At 32.5% G+C, this 24,977-nt stretch overlaps 2 protein-coding genes across 3 annotated transcripts; one reads left to right on the forward strand and one right to left on the reverse strand.

Moving 5' to 3' along the window:
• The first annotated feature begins 1,859 nt into the window (after positions 1-1,859).
• LOC100259825 (uncharacterized) lies at positions 1,860-12,246 on the forward strand. The gene is made up of 10 exons (XM_010650922.3): positions 1,860-2,073; positions 2,185-2,563; positions 3,807-3,869; positions 3,965-4,060; positions 8,050-8,097; positions 8,867-8,938; positions 9,128-9,186; positions 9,798-9,888; positions 10,016-10,174; positions 11,901-12,246. Exons 1-9 carry the CDS (start codon positions 2,069-2,071, stop codon positions 10,169-10,171), a joined length of 969 nt encoding a protein of 322 aa, XP_010649224.1. The 5' UTR covers positions 1,860-2,068; the 3' UTR covers positions 10,172-10,174; positions 11,901-12,246.
• Positions 12,247-12,372: 126 nt separating this feature from the next.
• On the reverse strand, positions 12,373-19,393 carry LOC100265011 (calreticulin-3). 2 transcript variants are annotated; one of them, XM_059736380.1, is made up of 15 exons: positions 19,261-19,393; positions 17,919-18,026; positions 16,785-16,977; positions 15,888-16,146; positions 15,638-15,694; positions 15,487-15,534; positions 14,544-14,630; positions 14,391-14,448; positions 14,243-14,310; positions 14,034-14,126; positions 13,895-13,951; positions 13,708-13,809; positions 13,248-13,280; positions 12,652-12,700; positions 12,373-12,621 (listed from the first exon to the last, which is right to left on the reverse strand). In XM_059736380.1, exons 1-14 carry the CDS (start codon positions 19,385-19,387, stop codon positions 12,689-12,691), a joined length of 1,302 nt encoding a protein of 433 aa, XP_059592363.1. In that variant the 5' UTR covers positions 19,388-19,393; the 3' UTR covers positions 12,373-12,621; positions 12,652-12,688. The 2 variants fall into 2 exon arrangements, with proteins under 2 accessions (XP_059592363.1, XP_002276433.2); XM_002276397.4 differs by having other exon boundaries at positions 12,373-12,700.
• Between the last annotated feature and the right edge of the window lie 5,584 nt (positions 19,394-24,977).

Here is a 24,977-nt window from a genome sequence, read left to right on the forward strand (position 1 = left end):
AAACATGAGGAGTTGGATCGTTATTTCATCAAATAAAAAATTGAAGAAAGGATACTAAACTTGATTTGTACTTCTACACATCTTCAAGTAGCTGATGTGCTAACCAAAGCCCTTTCAAGAATAAAGTTTGAAAATTTGAGTTTCAAGCTAGAAATGATTAACATATATTCCCCAACTTTAGGGGAAGTGTAGATTTTTAGTTTAATTCCTAACTTTTAGGAATTAGTTTTGTAGTCTTTTAGGAATTGGTTTCCTAGTTTTTTATTATTAGAGTCTAATTTTATTTCCTATCTTAAATAAAAAGATAAGGATGATTGTATCTCAAATATTTATTTCAATTCCATTCATATATTGTTTATTACTAGAATTAGAATTGTGGGGATTCAATGACAAGCCTGTTTTCATGCTTCTCTTATATATTCTAACTTTTTTCTACTTTTTATATGATAAGAAATATTAGAGTTTTCCTCTCTAAATCTCAATGTATATAAAGTTAGATACTTTTCATTTGTGGCATATGCACTTAAGATATATAAATGAGAAAAATGTGTCAATTATAAGTAAAAAGGTTCCTTAGATAGTAAAAAAAAAGGAAGATCGACTTTAACAAGCATCAAGGAGATTAAATTTAGAAAAAAAATTGTGAAACTAAGGGCATAATAGTTATATCCATTCAAATCTTTGAAACTCTCTCCTAATTAGTCTAAAGCTGGTTGTTGGTATTTATTAATCGATGATTATTCAAGTTTAGGTATATTTTTCTATGGCAAAAGAGTGATGTATGTCATAACTTTAAGAAATGGTGGTGTATGGAGAAGCAAATTGGCAAAAATGATCTCAAAATTGATGATAATATTTTGTAAGGGTCAATTTTCATAATTATGAAAAAAAAAATGAGTGCATAGTGAGGCACCTTGTTGTGAAGAAGACATCATAGCAGTTGCAAAGTGTATGAATAGAGAATCCTCTTAGAGAATGCATGCTACATTCTTTCTAATTGTAGTTTGTCTAAGAATTTTTACGTTGAAGCCATTAATTATGCTTGTTACTTGGTTTAAGGACTTTGAATTAAATGACTTATGATGGTATTTGTTTGTATTGAATATAATCATATTAATGATGGGAATGACTCAAACATTGGTATACTTGGAATTTGATGGACCTAAATCTCCCAAATTTATGATTAGTATTGATGAGAAAATTGATGGGAATTTCATACCATGTAATCATAAAAGCAAGTTGTAGTTTAAAAAACACACCGCGATGTCAATGAATAAATGGAGCTCGAGGTTGAAGTTGTTAAAATGCAAGTTAATATTGTTATTCAATCTATTTCAATGAAAGTATAAAAGTAACAAAAACATCAATACAATATCATCATTTATTGGATGAAAAGCTTGATCAAGCCATCAAATGTACATGATTACGTAAATTTAATTTCTTTTCACATGAATTGCTATACAAACTATTGAAGATTAGAATCCTCTAATTTTCATGAAGCCATTGCTAACAGAAGATTTGCTTAGTAGGTTATTGTCGTAATTGAATAAATTGAGTTCTTCCACTAGAGCTATATTGAGGATTGATGAAACCACTTAAAGACAAGAAGATTGTTGGTTATAAGTGAGTTTTCAAGCGGAAAAAAAAAAGAAAAAAGAGGAATCCTAATGGTTCAAACAATAAGGTTCAAAGATTTTTTGGACGCAAAGGATTACACTCAGAGAGGATGTGCACTTTAATGAAGTATTTTCACCGGTTGTAAAACATAGTTCTTCACCATGATTACATTATTTGACTTAGAGTTGAAATAGTTAGATGCCAAGATAGCATTTTTGTATGGCAATCTTAAAGAATAAATTTATATGCATTGACTAGAGGGGTTTGTCATTTAGGATCAAGAATATCGAGTTTGTTAAAAAAAAAAAAAAGTATCTACATGGTTTGAAATAATCTCTCAAACAATAGCATAAGTGATTTGATAATTTTAGGCTTTGATGGTTAATCAAGAAGTCACAATAAGAGTTGTGTGTATCAAAGAACACTCTCACATGGTTCTTTCATTTACCTGATGCTGTATGTGATTGACATGCCCATTTCTATAAGGAATATTAATGAAAACAATTTTTTTTTTTTTGGGTAGTATTTTTTCTAATTTAATTATAATTATAATATATTTTTTTTTAGGTATGTAATGAGAGTGGAGTCTCTACTCGGAATCAACAACCAACGAACGATGAGAGCCTTTCTCGTCTTCTTCCTCTTCAGCTGCCTGGGCTTCGCTCTCTTGGTGCCCTCGTCGCTAGGGTTCCAGTCCGATGAGCTTCTTCTCGACGACGAGGAGTTCGGCCTCGAAGGCGGTCGATCTTCCGAGTCCTTTCGCATCCGATCCCAGCCCTCTGCTCCGCAGTCGGCTCGCCGTAGGTCGTCGGATTTCGGTGGCGGCGGGGGCAGTGACTCCGACTCCAAGATCCAGTTCTCCCTCGAACACGCCTTCGGAGACTCCGATTTCTCCCCCGCTGGCGCGTTCTCTGCTCGCCTCAAGACCTCGAGCCATGGCGCTCAGGTGCCCTACTGTTCTGCGCTTGATTTAGTGTTGGGTTTTTTTTTTGGTTTTGGTGAATTGTTAGTGTTAGGTTTGAGTTTGGGGCTGAAGTTTGGGATTTTATTGTAAATTTGGGATTTTGTTTTTTGAAAATTTCCCTTTTCTTTTTGGCAATCCCGCACTTTCTTTTTGAGAAATCAGATAGAATTTGGCTGAAATGGTGTTATGTTATGGGGTTCTTAGTGCTAGTTTTGAGTTGAGACATCAGATTGAATTTATGAATTGGTGTTAGTTCATGGGATTCTTTGTAGTAGTTTTGACTGGGGGATTGAATTTGAGATTTTATCGTGCATTTGGGTTTTTGTTGTTGAAAAGCTCCTCTTTTTTTCTCACTCTCATTTTTTTTTTGGATCCCTTGATTTGGAAAATTAGATTTTGGTTTGAATTTGTATTTGATTTTATTTAATTTTTAGCGTTATTTTTTATTTTGAAAGTTTGGTTTTATGTCAAGTTTGAGATTTCGGTGTCAATTTTGACCTATTCTTTTTCTTTTTCTTTTTTCAAGTTTGAAAGTTGGGCTAATTCTTCGCTTCCCATCTTTTTGGTTACTGAGAAAAAGGAGGAAAAGATGAGACCCTTCAAATCTGCTGATGCAGTTGTCTTGGGCTTGGTTTCGACCAAAAACATAAGAAAATAAACCTGGTTTCAAGAAAATGTGAAAAATGAGAACAAGGTCATATAAATTATAAGCTTGATCACTTGAAAGTTTCAGTTTCTTTTTTTCTTCTTATCCTATCTTGGCTGCCAAATTGAGTTTTATCTTTTATATTTTTTTTTTCTTTCCCAATGTGAAATTTTAGGTTTTTAATAAAATTTGAACGTGATTTTTGGAATTTTTTGCTTTGCTTTTGCAATTCTAGTTTTTGGAGCAAATTGGCTTGATTTTATTGATGTAGGACGGAAGGAACACCTCTTATACCCTGCTTCGGTACCTATAATAAACTTGAAATGGATGGTCTTGATACCCATCATGTCAGTTTGTCTTTTTTTCTTTTTTTCTTTTTTTTGATATGGTTTTTTTAAAGAGTATTTCAAGTTTAAAAATTGGGATTTTAGATTGAATTCCAAGTTGAGTTTGTGGGATGGAATTTAACTTTTTGCTTTTATTGAACTCAACATGAATTGCTTTGGCTCTAAATTATCCTTGTATCTGGATGACATCCAACTATATTGCTAAGTTGACATAAAATTTTACTTGTAACAGACCCTTACAAAACTGCGGTTTTCAAGGAATGCTTTTACTGAAGCAGAGAAGGAGAAGTTTGAAGTAATGTGTCATGCCTGAAGCTCTTGTTTTTGTAGCTTAGATTTTTTGCAAGAAAGCATCGATTTTACTTATTGATGTTATATACCTTTTTGCAGAAGCTGTTACAAGGTGATGACTTCTATAGGATAAGATTACCATCCAATGTTGTGAGTCCTCCTGGGAGGGAGTACATTATTTCTGCCGTGAAAGCTGTAAGTTGGCAGTCAACCACATAACTATATTTCCCAAATGCAACTGCTTAAAAAACAAATTCACAAAGTTACTATTGTTTTCTCCCTTTTAGTTCCTTGTTTGATTGCGGTTTCTGCTTTGATATTTGTGGCAAAGTTGCACTATTTGGTCTCTTGTTAGAATGTTTTTGAATACAAAAGCATCATACAATGAAAATATTGAACTAGAGATTATGGAAGATGACTTTTGCCTGATAGAACATGACTCCTCTCAGAAAATGGCTGTATATAATTTATGAGTTGAAAAGACTCCAATGGATGTATTTTAATTTAAAATTCTGTAGATTGACTTTGTTAGGCACCCTTTAATCTATTGTCTTTATTTCTGCATCAGAAAAAAAATAATAAAAACAAAAGTATTGTACATGTGGAAATTTCTGGGATTCATCGTTAGTAGTCACAATTGCATGATACTTTGTTTTTGTAATATGAACTGTGCTTTCGGGTCCAAAATTCCTAAAGATTTGCACTGCATCATGACCTGTTCTTTGAAATAAATCGACAAGGAAGTAAGTAATTGTAAATCAAATTAGTTGTTAAGAAACGGAAGAAAACATAAATTCAGTTAAGGAGATTAGTCTCTGTCCAGAATGATTCTGTTTTAAAGATTTTTTTATTATATTATTTTGTTATATATATCTGGCTCTTAAGCATTGTTGGGAATGTTTCTAAGATAATTGTGAAGGCTGTTCAAGAGGGCTGTATCAAGTACTGGGTGAGGTGGTTACCTACAGTTAAATGTCTTTGTGGAGGACAGGGAATCTGGGATGCTCGTCCTTATTGCAAAGGAATGTCTGATCTCTAGATGATAAAGTGGGATTCAGGAAATGGTCTCATGATGATGTAAACTGAAGTTCTCTTTTTCTGATTTAGGAAAATTGAAAGCCACTCACATACCTTGTGTGGCCTTTTTAAGGAGGCCTTGCATAAGGATACGGAGTTGGTGTCAAATTAGATTGTACTTTTGGTTTTTTGAGAAGCTTTATTCATTGATGGTCTATAGAAGTGTTGTCAATAAGACAAGGTAGCATGAGGGTTGGATGGAGTTTTTTTGGGCATTGTGGGTTAATTGTCTATCAATGTAAGCTTTTGGATTAAATTGGTAGCTTAATAGGTATTAGAATCTTCGTGATTGAGAGATTATGAATTCAAACCTCACAACTTGTTTATTCCCTCCCCTCCAAATTTATTGAGCTCATATGCAAGTGTAAAGAAGGTTGTCCCATGAGACGTGTGTTAGGATTATTACTTAAATCAACTTGATACATCATTGATGTATTATGTAACAATTTAAGCTTTTTGGTCAAATTGGTAACTTAATATGATATTAGAACTCTAATTAAGAAGAGATTTCAAGTTTGAAACTCTTCTTCCATTATCTTTCTTTTGCCTATTTGCAGTATGTAATCTGTGATGTGTCTTTCAATGTGGGGTTATGAAGTTGTACATGAAGGTAGGGGACAGTTTGGTATAAGCTCATTACCCAACAATTTAAGCTTTTGGATTAAATTAGTAGTTTAATAATTTTCTTGTTAGATCCAATTAGATAAGCGATGAAGGAGAAAAAAACTTTTTGGTTTTTAGGGTGGGGTCTAAGGGTGTTCTCAACATGGTCAATTGCTTTGGATGAATCTTTGACATTGGCTTGTTAAATAAATAGGACTTAGATGACATAATAGGTGTACGATGCACAAGAATGCTAAGGTGGATCACCTAGTCTTACATTGCCAAAGTGCCTAAAAATTGACTTTTGTTTTGTATCTCTATGGGATTCAATGGATCTTGCAGAGGTTAATGTTTGAATTCTATTAGGGTGGAGTATTGGAGTCCAAACAAGAACGTTGGTTATTAGTTTAAAGGGATTTCCTTCGAGGCGGAGAGAATCTAAAGAGAAAGCCACATTTAGTCAAATAGGCTATTGTTTGTTCACACTAGAGGAAAGGGTATTGGGAGTTAGGTGTCTTTCTTCACTCAACAAGACCCTTCTTTGCAAGTAGATTTGGTGTTTTGCATTGGGAAGGGAGGCTTTTTGAAAACAAATCATAAGTTAAAAATATGGGGAAGATGAGCCGTTGTTTGTATCTTTCCCCTTCTTATTTGTTGTAGCTGCTTCGAAAGAGGTGTGGGTGGCAGATTTGTGGAATCAGTCCAATGAAAGGGGTTTTTGGAATCCTTGCTTCTTTAAGCATTTGAATGATTGGGAGATTGAGAATGTGAAGCGTTTCTTTTTGAGGCTCTAAGGAAAGGTGGTGAATAGGGGAGGAGAAAATAAGGTGATTTGTTTAGAGACAAAGAGAGGAGGTTTCTCCGTTAAGTCCCTTTACTTTGTCCTAAAGCTGAGAAGATTAGTGCCTTTCCATCGTTTGTAGTTCGTTGGTTTCAACTTTCACCTAAGGCAAAGTTTTTTGCTTGGGAATCAACTTGGGGAAGGTTTTGATGTTAGATCAACTTCAAAGGAGAGATTGGATGTTGGCTAATAGATGTTTCCTTTATCATATCCAAGAGGAATCAATTGACCACATCCTACTGCATTGTGTAAAGACAAGGGTTTTGTGACAGATATCGTTTTCTCTTTTTGTGTGTCTTGAGTGTTGTCTTTCTTCATAAGAGAGACCCTATTAAGATGACATGACTCTTTTGTTAGGAAGAAACGAAAAAAAGGTGTGTGAAGCAGCTCCTTTGTGCCTTTTTTGGATAATTTGGGAGGAGAGGAATAGAAGATCATTTGAAAACGAGGAGCTTTCTGTCAAAAAGACTAAAAAAAACAAGGAGCTTTCTGACCAAAGACCCAAATACCTTTGTCTTTGTAATTTGTCGTCGTAGATCAAGTTGTATATAGTTGAAGGTCCAATTTCCTTGATTGACTTCGTTGATTGGTTGAGTTCTCATTAAGGGAATAGTTTTTTGTTGTTCCTATTCCTTTTGTTTACATCTTTTGGTGTTTGTTGTATATGTCCTAGGCACTTTAGTGTGCTTATTTGGCACTCTTTTTATATTATACTCTCTTTATTTACCTATAAAAAAAACTAGCAGATTGAGTAAGCCCAGAAAGGTGTTTCACATGCCATTTTTTTGGAATATTTAAAAGAAAATGAGTATAAGAATTTTGTAGGTTATGAAAATTAGTGAAATTAAGCTCCTAGTTTCTAAGGGTCTCTCGTTATGGAGTAGGATGAAGGTTTTGGGTTTGGATCCTCTTTTGTTAATCTTTTAGATTCCCTTGAGTTGCAATTTTTGCAGTTTGTTGATTGTTCTGGTTATGTGTCTTGTAGGTTGTTTGTGGACAATATTAGATAATTAATGACAAAAGCTTGATATGTTGGTTACCTGTTTCTAAGTCAAACAGATTGTACCAATAATGGTTGATTGTGGGAAACAAAAGAGAGGAATAGGAAGATTAAAAACTCCAAGGCAACCAATCTCATGCAAGTTGATGTTGGTAGAAGATAGGCATGGGAAATTTCTATTAATCTATTTCGAATAGGAAAATATTTTATTTTTATATGGAAAGCCATGCTCATTAACTTCTTCTTCTTTATTTTTATTTATTTTTTATCAATTTGTTATTTTTAATAATAGTAAGTCATAGCAAGGGCACTGACCTTTTTCATCTGGCAATAAAATTATTCATCAAACAGAAGTGAGTACATTTTCTCTTCTCCATTTTGTTCATTTTTTTTTTATTTCCACGAACTCTTAAAAATATACCATTTCATTCTGAAAGGATCCAGCAATTTGTGATACCCAGGCCTTGCTGCACAAGAGGATTAAAAGTTTGCTTTCTCATTTTAAACTTTTCGATGTGGTGTCATATAGGTGTTCTTCCTGTTACTGAACATTGTAGTTTGTATATCTTGTGTTTTTGCTTACTTTATTTGTTTCTACCTTCATAAAATTGCTATGGCTGAGTTTTATACTGCACTGACTCATTTTTGTTTGTTTAACTCCAGAGATGTCTTCCTCGTGAGGCTTTGGACGAGCATTTTTTTATACACATGGTAATGTCCAACATCAATGGTCTCATTATTTTGAATTCTGTTGAACCCACTACGGGCTTATAAATGACTGCATTAATGTGATTAAAATTAATTTTGTTTTTTTGTACTTCTGCATCATGCATCATGAAATAAATTAATTTTGCAATGGCGGCATCTACCTGTCTCATGGGGATAGGCTGATTTAACCTCCAGTTAAATATATGTGCTTGTTGACACCTTCATGAAAGTGCAAATGCATGTGAAGCCTATTCTTTTTTCCTTTGAAAATGGTGGACCATCCATGGATAGGATATTTAGAATTTTCTTGTTTAAATAGTTGTTTTAGAGTAATCAAGTTAGCTCAAATTGTTAAAGCCTTAATCCCAACTATGTGGGATTGGCTAATACAAATCCTTTTTTGGCCTATATTGCCATCCTTCTTGGCAATCCTTTTGTCCCTTTGGTGCCTTAAATTTGAATCAAATCACCCTTCTCTATTATTGAATTATTGGGTCTTTGTTGCTGCCAACCAATCTTATGACTTCTGTTCATCTTTCATCTGATGCCACCTACACGTTGTTATGAATGTGTGCATGGCTTGTCCTATCTTTCCTCTTATTGCTACTCATCTATCTGAACATCCTCATTTGGCTGAACCCACTTTCTCATTAGATTGTTTCACATAATCTTTCAGGGTGATATATATTTTAATTATTGTTCCATGACTTGCCAATTTTTGACAGATGTGCACAAAGTCTTACAGTTTTTCCCTTTTATCGTTTCGTTGCAGGATGGTGTTAATATTTTAGCTGTTAATTATGGTTCTCCTGGGGCATGCCAGTATCCTCGGCAATTGAAGCTTGTAAGTTGGGACCAACCTTTATGAGTTGGCCTTGTTTTCAAATAAATCAAATCTAATTAAAGGAATCATAACTCCATACTCTCCTCGTCTGTTTGTTGTAACTTTTTATGGTTTCACCATTGCAAAGAACCTAATTCAACACTAAAGTTCTCATTTGCTGCATGTGTTTTTTTGGTCTCTCCATTTTAGCCTGGAAAATGGTCTTTCAACTCACACACGATTCTGAAGAACACCGAGCAGGCACCAAGGTAAAATGCTTTTTGCATTGTTATTTCCATATTTCAACATTGTGGGCTTAGTTCATGACATGGAATAATTCATTCAACATAGGGATAGTTCTAATCTAGAGAAAGGTTAAGGCTATGTTTGGTTCTCAGAAAGTTTGAGGGAAAGAAAATGGAGAAGAAAAATATGAAGAAAGAAAAAATTGTGGAAAATTTATAAATTTTTTCTCTTGTTTGATTGTCTATGAAAAAAATTGAGGAAAAGAAAATTAAATGGTTGAGGAATGCACTTTCCCCAAACTTCTCTCATCTTTATCTATGGAAAATAGGAAGGAAAATCTGTTAGCATTTTTGCTTAATATTTCTTCTGTACCTTTTTCCATGACATCTATACATTTTGAAAATCACTATATCATTTAGCTAAAGCAAAGTTACCAAACATAACCTAAAGTAACTCTTCTTCAACCCACTTATAGATTCTCCCCTATGTCTAGCTCATGGATTCCCAAACCACATTAATCGGGTAGGATACAACTAATACTCATTTATTGCTTCATCATTTAGCTAATCACCATGTTCATCTTTTATATTTGCATTTTATGTTGCTTCATTATATCATAATTTGTTTTACACAGAGCTCCAGTATTTTCTGAAGAGATCCTCGGTGGGGAGGAGGGAGAGGGTGAAGGTGTAAAGCCAGTGGAAAGGTCCTTTTGGGCTAAATATGTGAGTATTCAAAGGAGTGAATAATTTCCGTAACCTGTTCTTTCTTGTTTTGTTTAACTTTGTAGAGCCAAGTAAAATAGAACTTCTAAATACCTCTTGTCTTTCTTTTTCTTCTGTATATGTTCAGTGGATGTATCTGATCCCTCTTGGACTCATTGTCATGAATGCCGTAACCCAAGCTCTGAACATGCCTGAGGAGCAGGCTACTGGCCAGCCAGGCTCCCAAGGACCGGCAACAGCAGCAGTCCAGCGTGGGCCTCCTACTGCTGTGCGAAGAAGATAAAAGGTTTGCTCCTTTTTATCCTGAGAGTCTATGAGAATTCACCTGTGATGGGTTGAGTCTGATTTGTTGAAATTCATATTTTATACCTGTCTTTTGCTTCTTAGGATGTTCACAGACTATCACTAAACTGAACCACCAGGACCACACTTTTTCAAGGATTCTTCAACTTAAGCCTCATTTGGATGTTTTATGAAGATTGAATGCTCCCTTATTTTTTTCTACCCATAATTTTGTGTACAAAGTTCTCATTCATGGACAAGTCTTGAGCACAAACTATACTGAAAATTTGAAACACTGGCATCTAAGGAAGCCCTATGATTGATAGAGAGCCATCTGTTCCGAGGATAACAACTAATCCATGGTAGATGATGGATTTGTACCAATGAATGTGCAAAATATGAGAGCTATTTAAGTTCTGTTTGGGAAACGTTTTAGAAAACAGTTATGAAAAATAATTTTTAAAAATTATTCTTTAATGTTTCATAAAATAATATTCTATTTGAAAATTTGAAATATTTTTAAATTTATTTTTTATATTTTTAAATGCGTTTTAAAAATAGCTTTTTTTTATATAGTTTTTTTTTATTTTTAATTATTCTTTATATTTATATAAGTATTTTTTAAAACAATCCTTTTAAATTGACGTTCTCTACAAGAAAAAATCATCATTTTTCATGTTTTTTTTTTCTTTACTTGTGCATTGTACTTAAAAATGCGTAGTACCTGAACCTAGAGTACGCCAAGGAAACGACTTCTAATATTTGAGTTTTCAAGTAATACTTTGTTCCCAAAGGCAATTGAAAACCCTAAAGAGAATTGTCCTCAAATATTGCTTTTTGAAAACTATTTTCGAATGTTACTAAATAGACGTATAATCACTCCCATACCTATAGTAGCTATTGGAATGAGTGTATTCTCTTTGTTGCATGTTAGAGAAGGGTTTTAGAGTTTGATGAAATGACATAGTCTCAGCTTGCTTCTTGGAGTGTTTGTATTCAAAGTGATTTTAGTGGAAATGTTTTATTTAAAAACGGTTTTTAGGAATATATTAGAGTGTTTGATAATGATTCTAAGAAGTGTTTATAGCATTATTAATACTTGAAAGATCAAAATTTTCAAGTGTTAGAAAAATTATAAACACTGCCTAAAATTACTACCAAACACAATGATTTTAGGAAAAACTTTTAATATTTTTAATATTTGAAAATTTTTATCGCTTTCTAAAATCACTTTCAAACGGATTATAGGAGTGTTTGATAATGTTTCTATTTAAAACATTTTTAGTGGAAGTATTTTTTAAAGAATCACTTATCAAATGTTTTTTTTAAGAAAAACTATAAATGGTTTTTTTTTTAACTTCCTAAAAGTTTTTTCTAAATTCAGGCAAATGCATTCATGTTAGAAGTGCTTTCCAAAAGCACTACAAGTTAAAAAATCACTTGTATTATTTCTTGAAGAAATATATCAATGGTTTTCCTAAAAACACTTCTAGAGAATATGATTTCACTAAAAACATTATTAAAAGAACTCATGTTGCTTTGAAAAATATTACAAGTGATTTTTCATTTGTTTAAAAAATATTTTTTGAATTTTATCCAATATCTGATTTTTCTCCAAAAACATTTTTTTATGCTAAAAGCATTTAAAAATGAACTCTTATAGTTATGAGTAGGAACTTGTAATCGTCTTTTCAACACAAACATTTATTATCTGATAACGGAATGAACAGGTCATTTTTCATGGACGATGGAACCAAGCGCCATCAGCACTTTCAAATGCGACTGTGAGACTATTGGGGCCACGAGACAGACCTAAATTCAAACTGTTGGGAATGGTTATAGGACTCTTTAAGATTCCTTTCACCGAACGTGGAGTGGAGTGGGGGCTCATGGGAGAATGTAGCTTTAAAGGAATACTTTCATTAGACTAATAACAGAGTTGAGGTAGACTGGAGTGGCCCGTCGGGATATTCTGTTACTATATTTATTAATTTCATATTTCACTCCTTCACTTTCTTGGACCAGAGGTTTCATTTAGAGGTGGTTAAGACCACCAAACTGATCAACTTGAAATTCTGTGTGTGTTTCTTTTTTCTGTTTTTTGATATTTATTATTAGTTCAGTTTGGTAAAAATTGAAATTATGAGCTTGGTTTGTCGGTAAAGAAAATTTTAATCCATTTGATTCAGACTACATAAACCATTGTACTTAACTTGGATAATTTTTGTTTCTTGTTTTGGATAAGTATATTGGGGAAATAACATTATTTGTAGAGCAGTAGTTACATAGAAAGTTAAATGCATAGAACAACAGATTGACATCCAAGAAATACTTCCAGGAATGATATAATGATACCAACAATGGTGTCAAAACATACTGCCAACTGGTAAAATGATGCTGATTTGGCATCGTTATTCTGACCTTGAGGCTGGAAGGGGAAGATTGTGGGGGAGAGAGTACCGCAAACGTTCATCGAGGGGCAGCAAATCTCAAAAAGGCTCGTGTTTGGGCATGATCATCAGAGTTCATCCTGCAAACCCAAATAAGATTTATGTTAAAAAGTGTACAAGCTTGATGTTACAATTCTGCTATTTCTTTGAGCAATAGGTTCTGTGTTGTGTTCTTTGAAATGAAAGAGGCCAGCTAGGATTTGAGAATCATTCGGGATGGGACGAAATGCAGATGGGGATGAATACCCCAGGAGATGAAATGTTAGAAAAGTGTTTCGTTTTATAAAGATTTAAAATAATCTGGGACATGTTTGGAATGCGACTAAGTTTGAATTGTGTTTTAGAATGAGAATAGAAATCACAAGTTCATTTTTATGGAAACCTAATTCCACTCTTGTCAAGATTTTTATTCCACTCTTCCATATGGAATATATTTTCATTAAGGATCTACAAAGAGTTGAGAATTAGTTTCATGAAGAGCCGGGAATCATTTTGGGAGAGACTTGTGTTATAACATAAGGTGTGATTCAGACATTGTATAATTCAAGGGCATTTTCACAAAAGGGACTATATTCCTACTGCTAGGGTTTTAGACAGAAATGAGTAAAAGCAGAGATGCATGCTTACATGGTAATCATCCAAGTAATCGCGGCGATGATGCTGCAAAAAGAAAAAGAACGACACATGCATCAATAAAATAAAACAAAATCAATGCATATTATATAAATAATAGTCTATCCAAACTACCAAAATAGCATCAGAATCATTATGACACACGTATTGGTTATTGCATAATTTAACCTAATTAACTGGTAACGCACTACCCAATAAGCTCAATGATACAAAGAGAGGTCAACCAATCCAAAAACATTTTTGATGAACAAACATAAAATCCAATAAACCTAGGTTTAGTAACTAGGTGGTGAAAGAAGTAAAGAAAGCTTTCTAGAACAAATATAGAGAACACAATCCAATCTAGCCCTCGTTGAGTCTTAATAGAAGGTAATCAGAGAATTGAATTAGCAAAACAGACAAAGCTAATAACTATGATGAATAGGTAATAAAATCAAGCATATGAGATACAAACCCTTCTATATCTGTCTCTGTATCGCTCCCTATCTCGATAACGTCGATCATGGCCCCGCTCCCTTCTCCTTCTTTCACCTTCCTCTCTTGCTCTTTGAGCTTCCTGCAAAAAGAGGGCAGACTTGTTTAGAAATCTTTAGCTCAGACAAGTTAAACCAAACTCAAGAAAATGTAGTCTGGCTGATAACCTCTTCCTCTCGTGCTTTTCTCACTTTTTCTGCTTCCTCAAATGCCTCTTTTTCAGACTGAAATTCAAAACAAAAAATTAAGTTAGGCACAGCTATGAGCTTGTAATCTGCCTGCAAAGGTTGGGGTTCAGGGGCACACCTCCCTATGGGCAAATACTTCCTCCACAACTTGTTTTGCATACTCTGGATCATCACAAATCAAAATGTTGTCATAAATTGCACCAGCCTTCACCTGCACTCCACCACACAATCAGGTTATATACCCATCTGGCAAATAACTAAATATGAAATGCTTGCAATATAAAACCAGACATTTCCAAACTCATCAAACTAATACGTTTGCCATACCTGCCACACTTCAATGCCCACATATTTAATTGGCTTTAGTACATAAAGATCAGGGTCATCTTCAAATTCTGGAGAGGAGAAAAACCCACTTATAAGCAAGCTGTTCCAGATCAACAGTCCAAATTTATTTTGCAAATCATTTCCATACCGGGATTGTCGATCCATTGATTCTTCCACTTCCCCTTGTAGTTAGGATTCTTAATTTTCTATTGCATTAAGAAATACATCATGGATGAGAAATTGCAACAAGAAACTAAGCTTCAAGCTTCATTTGTTAGTTATTAAAAGTTCGTTGGCCTACCTTCCGCCTCCATGGTCCTTTGAATGCTGGATTTGGTATTTTTGGTGGTTTCCATAAACCATCCTCTTCTTCATCCCAATTATCAGGCTAATCAGCAATAACAATGGGGTGTCATTTTGTAAGCACTTTTTCATTTTCTATGATTAGCATCAAATGGCAAACTAAGAGAATTATGAAACAGTCTTAATTTCCACTGCCCATTGCTAAAAAAATTTGCATGTGGCCATGTGCTTGTCAAAGGGAGAAAAAAATTAAAGAAGAGCAAGAAGCAAAAACACCAAAAAAGAAAAGGAAAACAAAAAGAAATTAATGAACTAGCCACTTTGGGTTTTTACCTAGTGCACCCATTCATACCTGAGACTGGAAAGGAAATGAAGCGAGATTAAAAGAAAGGAATTTCTCAAAAACCAAGGGTTTATTTGACAACATTTTCAAAATCAACTTTTGAGAAAAGTTCTTAAAAAACAATTCTTCTAAGTTGTTTTGGATGACAAAATTCTATTTATTTCAGTCTATTCTCTGTGAAAACACAATGCTCTTATGCAGAATGCAAAAGTTCCCCACCATTCTCCATGTTTTCAATTGTTTCTCATAACATTCTATAAAAACGTCCAAAATCACCTTAAATTTGTTCTAAAAAATCAGCATATTTTGAGAACAACTTCTCAAAACACTATTTTCATTCCAAAATTTGTTAAATGTGTTTTTAAGTTTGAAAACTGTTTTTTTGTTTTAAATTTGAGAAACTGTTATCTGTCCTAAACAATGGAAAACTGTTTCTAGGACCAGTTTCCAAGCAAGCCCTAAGTAGCCTCTTTCTAGCACAAGCAACTCCAGCTAAAGGAAGGACATTTATTGGGTCTAATATCAACAAGGCAGAAGGCATCTAAATTATGTGGCCTTGTCTGCAGAGCATATATATCTTGATAAGCAATCCACTAACCTCTTTAGCTTTTGGATCAGGAATTTCAGCTGGAATTGAATCGTAACCCTGTAATGGCCACCATAAATATATGTGAGCACGTCATTTATGGGCAACAATTAAGAAACATTATGGAAATCATTAGGATAGAAAAAGAATAGAAATATGATACCTCAGGTTTGACATCATTAGGATCTTCAATATATTCTCTGTCATCCCAGTCTGCAGGCTGTCAATGATGGTACACATCAGTACTAAAAGAATGACTTGAACAAAATTTTAAGGGGAAAATTTAGTCCAAAAGATGCAAATTTCAAATGGAGGATTGAGACAAAACATCAAGCAAGGTATCAAGATTCACTTTCAAGTAAATAAATAACTTTAGCTAGGTTATATTGAGATGCTAACTTCAAGAATGAAACCTTTTTTGCCTTGGTGTCTTTAATCTTTCGAGGGGGGAGGATATCCCAATCAGAATACATGCTTCCGGATTCTCTCTCTCGATTGTCAATCAGGACGCTATACGATGCATCAGGCCTAAGAATGAATGTGTAGAAATGTGTTAACTTATCCGTTTCACATTGCAGATCCTTCTTGATAGGGTAATTCTGGCCCTGGTAGGAGACTATAACATGGAGCTTCTTTGTTTGTGTACCACATAGATCTGGTCCAAACATTACACTACAAAGAATGAAAATTGGCAGTTAGCAGGATCTTTAATAATACCCAAACAAGGAACTTGTGAAGAAAGATAAAAGAATAAAGCAAGTAGATAGAAGGGCATAGTCCTGAATTTTAGAAATGGTTTGATGATTATCGTGTATGATTGCTCAACAAAGATTCTTTTTCACCATTGCAGCATGTCAAAACACAAAAGCCGTATTCTAGGTTGAGCCATGAGATACTATATCCCCAGAACATACCAAAATCTTGCTATATGCAAATTTTATGCATCATATTACATAGTAAGTAATTTTCTTCTTAGTGGAGGGTGTGAAATGGTGAAATCATCTTTGCTCTATGCCCAAATTTTGTGCATCATATAACACTCATTTTCTTCTTAGTGAAGGGTTTGAAATTGCTAAGTCATCCATAATCATATGACCAAGAAGGGGTTTCACAAGCTAAGCATGCAACTTAACCTACATCAGGCATGAGTGATGGCAATCCCAAAATAACCTAGTAAAAAACTCCAAATTGGCAGCTAAAAATGGTATTAACAGATTTTTAAACGTTAAGTCTGAAATGAATACAAATAAATGGAGGATAAACAGTAGTGGCACAAATCATATAAAAATACTGGGAAGTAAGGAAACGACCTGTAAGGAGTGTCACCCCCAAATTTCTTCTGATTGACAAATCCAGAAAGAAGTTTTATGTAACCACCACCACATTCAATTTCCTGTTCAAACCTTATAGAATACTGGAGTACCAATGTTCTGTTCTTGTTGCTGAACTCTGGAATCTTAGCAGATATGGCGAAGTGCCTTGCATCTGTAGATGTCTGGATACCTACAAGATTCCACACAAAATCAAATACCTGCTATTCAAACTACCCTCCACATTGAAAATTGCCAATCTCCAAGTGAATATCCCAATTGTATTAGACTGATTTATCAAAAATTTTGCTTAAACTTCAGGGGGGAAAAGAAAAAAAAAAAGATACTTTGATATTTAGAATTTACTTGGTCTAATTTCTCTAAATTTCAAAACTTAGAGATAGATCTTTTAAAGATGACAATATATCTAAAGAGATAGATTTCTCAAAGAATTTCCCAAATTACAAATGTTCAGGGAAAAATGACTGAAATATCTGTCCAACTTTCCCTTTAATTTAATCCAGACAACACACTAGATCAAATTTTGTGTAAACTGGTCATGACTCTCAGGACGATGATTTACAAGTTACCACTTCTATACATTAGAGTAATATTCAATAATGAACCTTATCAATAGACTAAGTAGTATTCAGCTTTTAACATAGATGAGATAAATAATGACGATTAAGCCACAACCTCAACATGCATTATTAATATTTCAGAATCTACAGAACAAATCCATGGAAAAATCAACTATCATCAGCAAGGTTTTTTATTCTAATCCTAAATTTTATATTGGAAAGCTTTGAGATAGAATAAACTGAGTTCTATTAAAATTATATCATGTCTATCACTTGTTAGTCAAGAAACAAAAAACAACCTTTTGAAAAGGTATATTTGGGGGAAAATTTGAGATGGCTTAGAACCCCTTATATTACAAGAGTAATAATAGTCAAATGCTTAGAAAATTCAATTATTTCAAAAGCCGGCAACCCGAGTAGGTAAATCGACTCAATTAAGTCAACTCACAAGTATATATAAAACAAAATGTCTCCACTATTAGTGAGCTCATGAATTCATCCAATATACATAATAGAAAACAAAATATCATCTGAAATTGAATGCCAAGGTTACCTTTATCATCTGGATCTCCAGCCCACTTGCCAGCCGTGTGCTTAAATGATCCTGCCTTCCCTTCACTTTTCTTCCAATCTGATTTAACCCACCGACTCTGCCACCCATCTTTTTCCAAACCATAATAATCAAAATTGTTAGTCAAGGAAAAAAAAAATCAAATTCTAATCAAGAAAGAACACAAAATAATCGCTCAGAAAGTAGCATAAAGTCACCAATTTAAGTCAATGGTCACCATTGACCAAAAAAAACGAGCTTCATTTCACCAATAGATGAACCAAAAAGTCACCCCGAAATTCGTTTGTTGCTTAGAATATGAACTATGAAGGAAGAGAAAAGAAAATGACATTTTAATAACATTTTGACTATCACAACTTTTTTGACTAACCTACATAGACAAATCCACTTTTAAAACCCGGAAAAAAAAAAGAGATTCAAAATTTTCTTTCCTTTTCAGCAACCAAACCTTAGAAAAGCAACAAGCAGACATCAAACATATCTTATAAAGCAGCTTTTCATCCATGAATCCATGAAAAAACCAAAGAAGAAAAACAGGTGGCGGATCAAATGAAGAAAAAGAAAAAGATAAATGTTCGGTTCTCAGATTTTCCACTACTTGAAAAACCTTCACTAACTAAAGCCATAAAAACACATTTTTTGAATATTAAACACACGCCAACACCTGCTTGATTCTCGAGAAAACACCGTAAAACAAACAACTCGTAAACGGAAAGAAAGCGTATAAGCTGTCAGTTGAGTAACTTCCTTCTATGTTCAAAATTTTCTAGGATTTTCTTAGCAACCAAGCAGACTAAACAAAAAACAAACACCTATAAAATAAATCTCGTAAACTAGCTTCTCGTTCATCTAGCCCACAGCTCGCGAACGAAAAAAATAGCTTAAATCTATAATTTTCCACCACTCGAGATCCTAATAAACAACTTAACAACAGAGAGAAAGTGTACTACGTGTCAGCTCAGTCAACGAAAGAGACCGAATCAGAAAACATGGATATCAAACAAATCTCTCGCACTAGCTCCTCTGTTTTATTTATTTTTTTAACCCCGAAGAGAAAAGGAAAAAAAAAAAAGCCGACCGGAAACGAAGGAATGAAAAGAAGCGAACAGAAACGACCGAATCTCCGATTTTCCACAAATAGCAACCCTTTAACCCTGTTTGGATCCCGAGAAAACACCGGAGGAGAAACAAGGTTCGTAGCTAACGGCGAGAAAAAAGAGCATGGAGTGTCAGTTGACTGACTGTCCTCCACCATAAAACAAAAACATTCCAAAATCTTCCATATTTTCTCAGCAACCAAACCGAATCAAAGAGAAAAGCTCACCTTCGAATCTCTCTTCAAAAATGACCTCAGATAGTGAGAAAGTGAGGAGAAAGGAAAGGAGCAGTGGCAGTAGCAAAAGCTTCTTGAGCATATCACTAAACCCACTACTATTGCTAAGGAACCCCATTTGGTGGAGAATGCTTTGATTTTAGATTTTTGGTTACTTATAGAATTCTGGAAATTCAAACGCCCTCCGTTTTTTCTCTAATTACGGAAAATACCATTGGGGAGACCACGTTGCAACGCCCAATGGCGGAGTTTCCTTTTGATGTTGTGGGGCCCTTTGTGGTCATTTTCCCTGTCTTTCTTCTTTCACCCTTCCTTGAAATTTCCTTTGTTAAAAGAAAAAGTTTAGATTTTTAAAATTAAAAAGTATTTTGAAAAGAAGAAAGGAAAGGAAAATTTTTTTTATATATATATATATTTTCTACAGCTTTTCCCTAAATTAGGCTTATCAAATTATTTATATATTTATAATATCAAGTGAATAAAAGAAAACACTTTATTAATTAAAATATAACTTTCAAACAAATTTTTTATTTTACTTATTCTAATTTTTTTTTTATTAACTCAATAAAACATATTTTTTTTAGAACAAAAATTGTTTTCCAAAATAGTTTATAAAAATAGCAACCAAACAAGGTCTAAGGGTTTGTTTGGTTCTTGTTTTTAAGAACTGTTTTTTGTTCTTGAAAACAAAAAACACAAAAAAGTTATTTGGGGAAGGGAGTGTGTTTTTATTTTTTGTGTTTTTTGTATTCTCGAAAACCATTTTTTTATAATAATAAAAAGATGTTTTCATTGTTTTTCCACTGTTTAAATAATATATTATTTTTTGTGTTTTTTCTTCCTTCTTTTTATATTTTCTTAGATGCTTTGTGTTTCCATAAAGGTGAGTTCCACCCAACCATCACACCCCCACTCGCAAACTCTTTCTTTCTCCTTAAATTATTGAAATTAATATACTAACACATGGTTACAAAGTCATCAATTGTTTAAGAAAATTATAACTATTGTAAAAATTTTAAAATGGAATAATTTTTTTAAATTTAAATGAATTACGCATATGAAAATTATTTATATTATACGCATATGAAAATTATTTATATATTTATAATATCAAATTAATGGAAGAAAACACTTTATTAATTAAAAAAATAACTTTCAAACATGTTTTTTGTTTTATTTATTCTAAAAAAACTTTCTTATTAACTCAATCAAACATGTTTTTTTTTAAAAAAAACAAAATCTGTTTTCCAAAATTCAATTCCCAAACACAACTTTTTTTTAAAAAACACAAAAAAATTGTAATCAAAAACTGTTTTTCAGAACAGTTTTCAAAACACAACAACCAAACAAGCCCTAAATTATAAAGTGTTTTTGTTGAATACATTTTGTTAGTTAAATCTAAGATTGGTCATATCCATCAATTCCTTTTATACTTGAATATCGTGGGTGTTTAAATGAATGCACTATAAAACTAAGATATGTGTCTTTCTTGATAATAATTACTTTAAAAAGAGTTAATAATCTACTAGGTTTTTAAGTGGCATCAGAGTTGAGTTCATTAAACCTTTGGGTTATCATAGGAGGTTGGCCGGGTGCATTTAAAAATAAAAACATGAAATATATTCTTTACCGAGTCATCATGTTGACTTGGAGAAAAAGTTGATGGTAAATGGTTTACTAATGGTATGATAAAGGAAATGCCCTAACCCAACGGCTGGGCGATTGGTATTGTAGTAATTTTGTGGAAAGAGAAGGGCATTTTATAGGTGGGGATTTAGGAAGACTTCGAGTCTTCCCGTCGTGTGTTGACTTGTCAAAGTCTTCTCCCGGAGAAGACGAGGAAGAAGACAGCAAATGGGCGAGGAATTTTCATGATCAGTCTCTTGACTTCACCCATTTGAATTAACATACAAGGCGTTTGTTAGTGGTAAATTGGTAATTTAGTTAAAAATAAAGGGGTTATTTTGATAGTGTTTTTGCTAGTTTGAGAACGACTTTAAAATAGGTTAAAAATAAAAAATATTTATATATTCTTTTAATAAAAATTTGGGACCGGTTTAATGAGAATAGAAAAACTGTAGTTCAAAAAAAAAAAAAAAACATGTTTGAATTGTTTTTCAAAATATCATAAAACAGTTCTTAAAACTTATTTTTTAATTTTTAAAAACAGTTATTAAATAGGGTATCATTGTTTAATAATTTTTTATTTTTTAAATCACATTAAAATTTGAAGAATTGCTTTTTTCAAAACACCATTTAAAAAAAAATAAAATCTGAAGAATCTTCAAATTTCTAAACAATTACTCTCTTTAAAAGTGTTTCTAGCAAAAATGCTACTATATGCTAAATAGTAATTTTAGAGAACACTTTTAGCATAAGAAAACATTTTTAAAGAAAAATAAGAAGTGTAACCAAATTTTAAAAACACTTTTAAAAAGTTAAAAAATCACTTGAATCATTTCTTAGAGAAGCGCTTGATAAGAGATTCTCTTAAAAACAATTCTAGAAAAAATATTTTTATCAGAAGCACTTCAAATAAAAATATTGTCAAACACGCTTTAACAAAAGCTTACAAATAAAAGCACTTTAAATTAAAATCACTCCCAAAGAAGTTCTTAGTAAGTAGTTATTCCAAAAATCAAGTTAAGATGTCGGTTACACCAACCTAAGGTAAATCACCTTAGAGGAAAAGGTGAATAAGGTGATGGTCACTTTTAAAATTTTAAATTTAGAGAATATAAATGATAATGTAAATAATAATATAACAAAAATCAATATAAGAACAAATTATGAATAAATAAATAAAAAGTATGAAAAAGAGAAATGTAAACTCAAGATTTATAGTTCAACATAACTTGACATACATCCACTCTTTTGAAACTCCTAATAGAGTGAGAGTTCCATTAATCAACGATACAAATGACAATAGGGCAGGTTTGAGATGGGTCATCCTCATTCCAACCCCATCTCATTTATTTATATCTATTACATCCTTATTAAAAAAAAAAATTAAGACCAGATAGGTAAAGAAAATTCTCATACTTGCCTCGTCTTGCCCCACCCTGTTTATTTTATTTCAATTTTTTTGTACTTTTAAAATTTTAAATTGTATTAAAAATAAATATCATTTATAAATTAATAAATGTTTATAATTTTTTTAAAAGTAATATTTTATATATGTTAAAAAAATGAAAAGTGAAAAAAAAATAATTAAAATATATTTATTTAATATTATATATAATCGGGGAAGGGGAGAGAAGATATAAAGGCAAATCTACACTCGCCTCAAACCCATCTAGATTTTAAAAAATTCCCCAAACCTACCTCAAACCTCAAACCTATTTAGATTTATTCCAAATTTGTCCAATTAGGAGGGTACTTGAAAAAACCGGTCCATTACTATCCTTAATAAAGGCTTTGAACTCGAGCTTCCAAGATTTACAATTGGATTATGGTTCTAATTAACCCTCTTAGACTTATAACTCCAAACAACCTCTTGGATTAAGGTACCAAGTGCCTTTTACAATCACCTCAAGAGAACAACTCTTGAAACCCCTAAGTGTTACACTACACTTGGAAACCCTCATGTGTTACCTTACACTTAAGCCTACCTCACAAGGTATGCAAGAAAAAAATTGATAAGAATGTAATTTTTAGTTTACAATTTGACACAATATAATATAAAGAAACGGGTGGTGTTTATTTTTTGACTAAATAGAAAAATTCAAAATATTTGACTTTTTCTATTAAATTAAAATTAACATGTTGATATCAACCAATATAGGTAAAGTGAACTTGTTATCAATAAGTTCAATTTAATTATATTGGTTAATATCAACATGTTATTTTTAGCTAAATAAAAAAAAAAACCAAATATTTTGATTTTTTATATTCAGCCAAAAATCCAACATCCCCTAAAGTTTGATGACACATTAAGATGAAATGAAAATAAAAAAGCAAGTGCACTCAAAACACTCTTCCAAGGCTTAACAATATTCAAAAATGATTTAAAACTCTTTCATTATCAATACCAAAGAGTTTGAAGCCTTTAAATAAGAGTTAAAACTCCAAACTAGCCGTTAGACATAGTTTGGGTTCCACCAATCAATTGGCTACTAGTGGTTAAGGTTATCGTTGCCTAACAAGCTCAACCGATTCAGCTTTTGTCTTAACTAGTCAAGGCTTAGCCTAAATAAGTTGAAATACGATTCTACCAGTTTTCAATATTTTTGCTTCCCTCAATTGGTTTAGCCTAACTAGCTCAACTAGTCACACTAAAAACACATTTTTAAAATTGAATTAAGGCAAGGAAACCTTGGCTAATATCTCTTCAATCTTTGAAAAACCTTTAAAAAGATTTTAACCACATTAAACTTAGGTTTTCCCTCAATTCAATTTTTCATCCAATTCATAAAAGAATTGAAAACAATTTAATACATGGATAAATTTAAGTGCTTAGGTAAAAGTGAAATTCATGATCCTAATACATCAATAACCTTACAAAAAGATTATAGAGAAATGATCTTGATTGATATTCTCTTTGAAATTTTCTCTCTCTTGATTGTCCTTGGGTATGATTTATCTTTATGATTGTCACTTATTCATTTCATATAAATACATTTAAAATAAACTATTAGTTTCAAAACTTTGTTTTATTATCATCAAAACCAAGATTAACCAAATCTTGATTTCACAAATCACTTTTTTGGTTGTATAGCCCTTTATTAAAAAGCCATCAAAGAAACTTTTTAGTTTATATCCAGATGCTAAAGCCCTGTTTGGATTAATCTTTAAGAAGAAAAAAAGTCCTTTTAAAACTTTTAGTAAGAGTTTGTAGGCTTCTTTGGCTAATGAGGTTCAAAGAGATTATGACTTAAAAAAGAGATAAATATGGAAGTCATAAAAATATTGCTTCATGTAGAATTCCATTTTGGTTTATGCAAAAAGAATTTCATATATAATAAAACTTGTGGGATACCAATATTACCCATAAAAATTGTGAAGTTTACCTACTTCCAACTAAAACAAAAAACTGAAAGTTATATCAAACAAACCTTCCTTAATTCTCCTTAAAAATGTTTCTAATGGAGGCACTACTAAGTCGATAAAAATGTTTCAACCAAAATCATTTGCAAATGTTTTAACCAAGTTAAGTGTAACTATAACAAAGGATAGCGCCTTTTAGTAATGAATAAAAGATTTCAAGTTTGAACCAATATTTAAGTAGGAAATGATGGAAGAGACTAGAAATTGAATTAAAATTTTACTATAAGGTGAATTCCCATCATCGACAAGAAGAGGAATAAATAAGGTTTCATTTCAATATATTTTTTATTTTTTAAAAATAATTTTTTTTTTATATATTTTTTTTCATTTGCAATATTTGTTTTTCACCTTCTATATACATAAAAATAACAAAAACCCTAAAATTAAATGCAAAATCTTAAACCTAATCCCCTTCTAACCCTAGCCCTAATCTCTTGATCTCTAAAATCAGATTAGGGTTTTGAGAGGATTAGCTTGAAGAATTGGACATTAGGTTGAAATTTTGTTGCTGGAAAGAAAGGTGGAATAGAATTAGGTTAAAACTCGCATGCAAACACTTCTCATTTGAAAAAATGGCCTGCCCAAAAGCCACCATAAAAGGCGAATCTTCATGAAGCAAAAGCACATTGTATAAAATCATAACTCCCTAAGCCTAAAGGATA

Source organism: Vitis vinifera, chromosome 4 (assembly GCF_030704535.1).
Source record: "Vitis vinifera cultivar Pinot Noir 40024 chromosome 4, ASM3070453v1".
Classification (NCBI taxonomy): domain Eukaryota; kingdom Viridiplantae; phylum Streptophyta; class Magnoliopsida; order Vitales; family Vitaceae; genus Vitis; species Vitis vinifera.

Excerpts from the sequence above, each read along its gene's own strand:
- LOC100265011 (XM_059736380.1), bottom strand. The coding sequence starts at position 19,387 with ATGGGGTTCCTTAGCAATAGTAGTGGGTTTAGTGATATGCTCAAGAAG. Across the intron at positions 14,311-14,390 it reads TCAATGGATCGACAATCCCG|AATTTGAAGATGACCCTGAT; the intron begins GTATGGAAATGA and ends TCTCCTCTCCAG. Across the intron at positions 13,281-13,707 it reads ACAGAGACAGATATAGAAGG|CATCATCGCCGCGATTACTT; the intron begins GTTTGTATCTCA and ends TTCTTTTTGCAG.
- LOC100259825 (XM_010650922.3), top strand. Across the intron at positions 9,187-9,797 it reads AACACCGAGCAGGCACCAAG|AGCTCCAGTATTTTCTGAAG; the intron begins GTAAAATGCTTT and ends TGTTTTACACAG. Across the intron at positions 9,889-10,015 it reads GGTCCTTTTGGGCTAAATAT|TGGATGTATCTGATCCCTCT; the intron begins GTGAGTATTCAA and ends GTATATGTTCAG.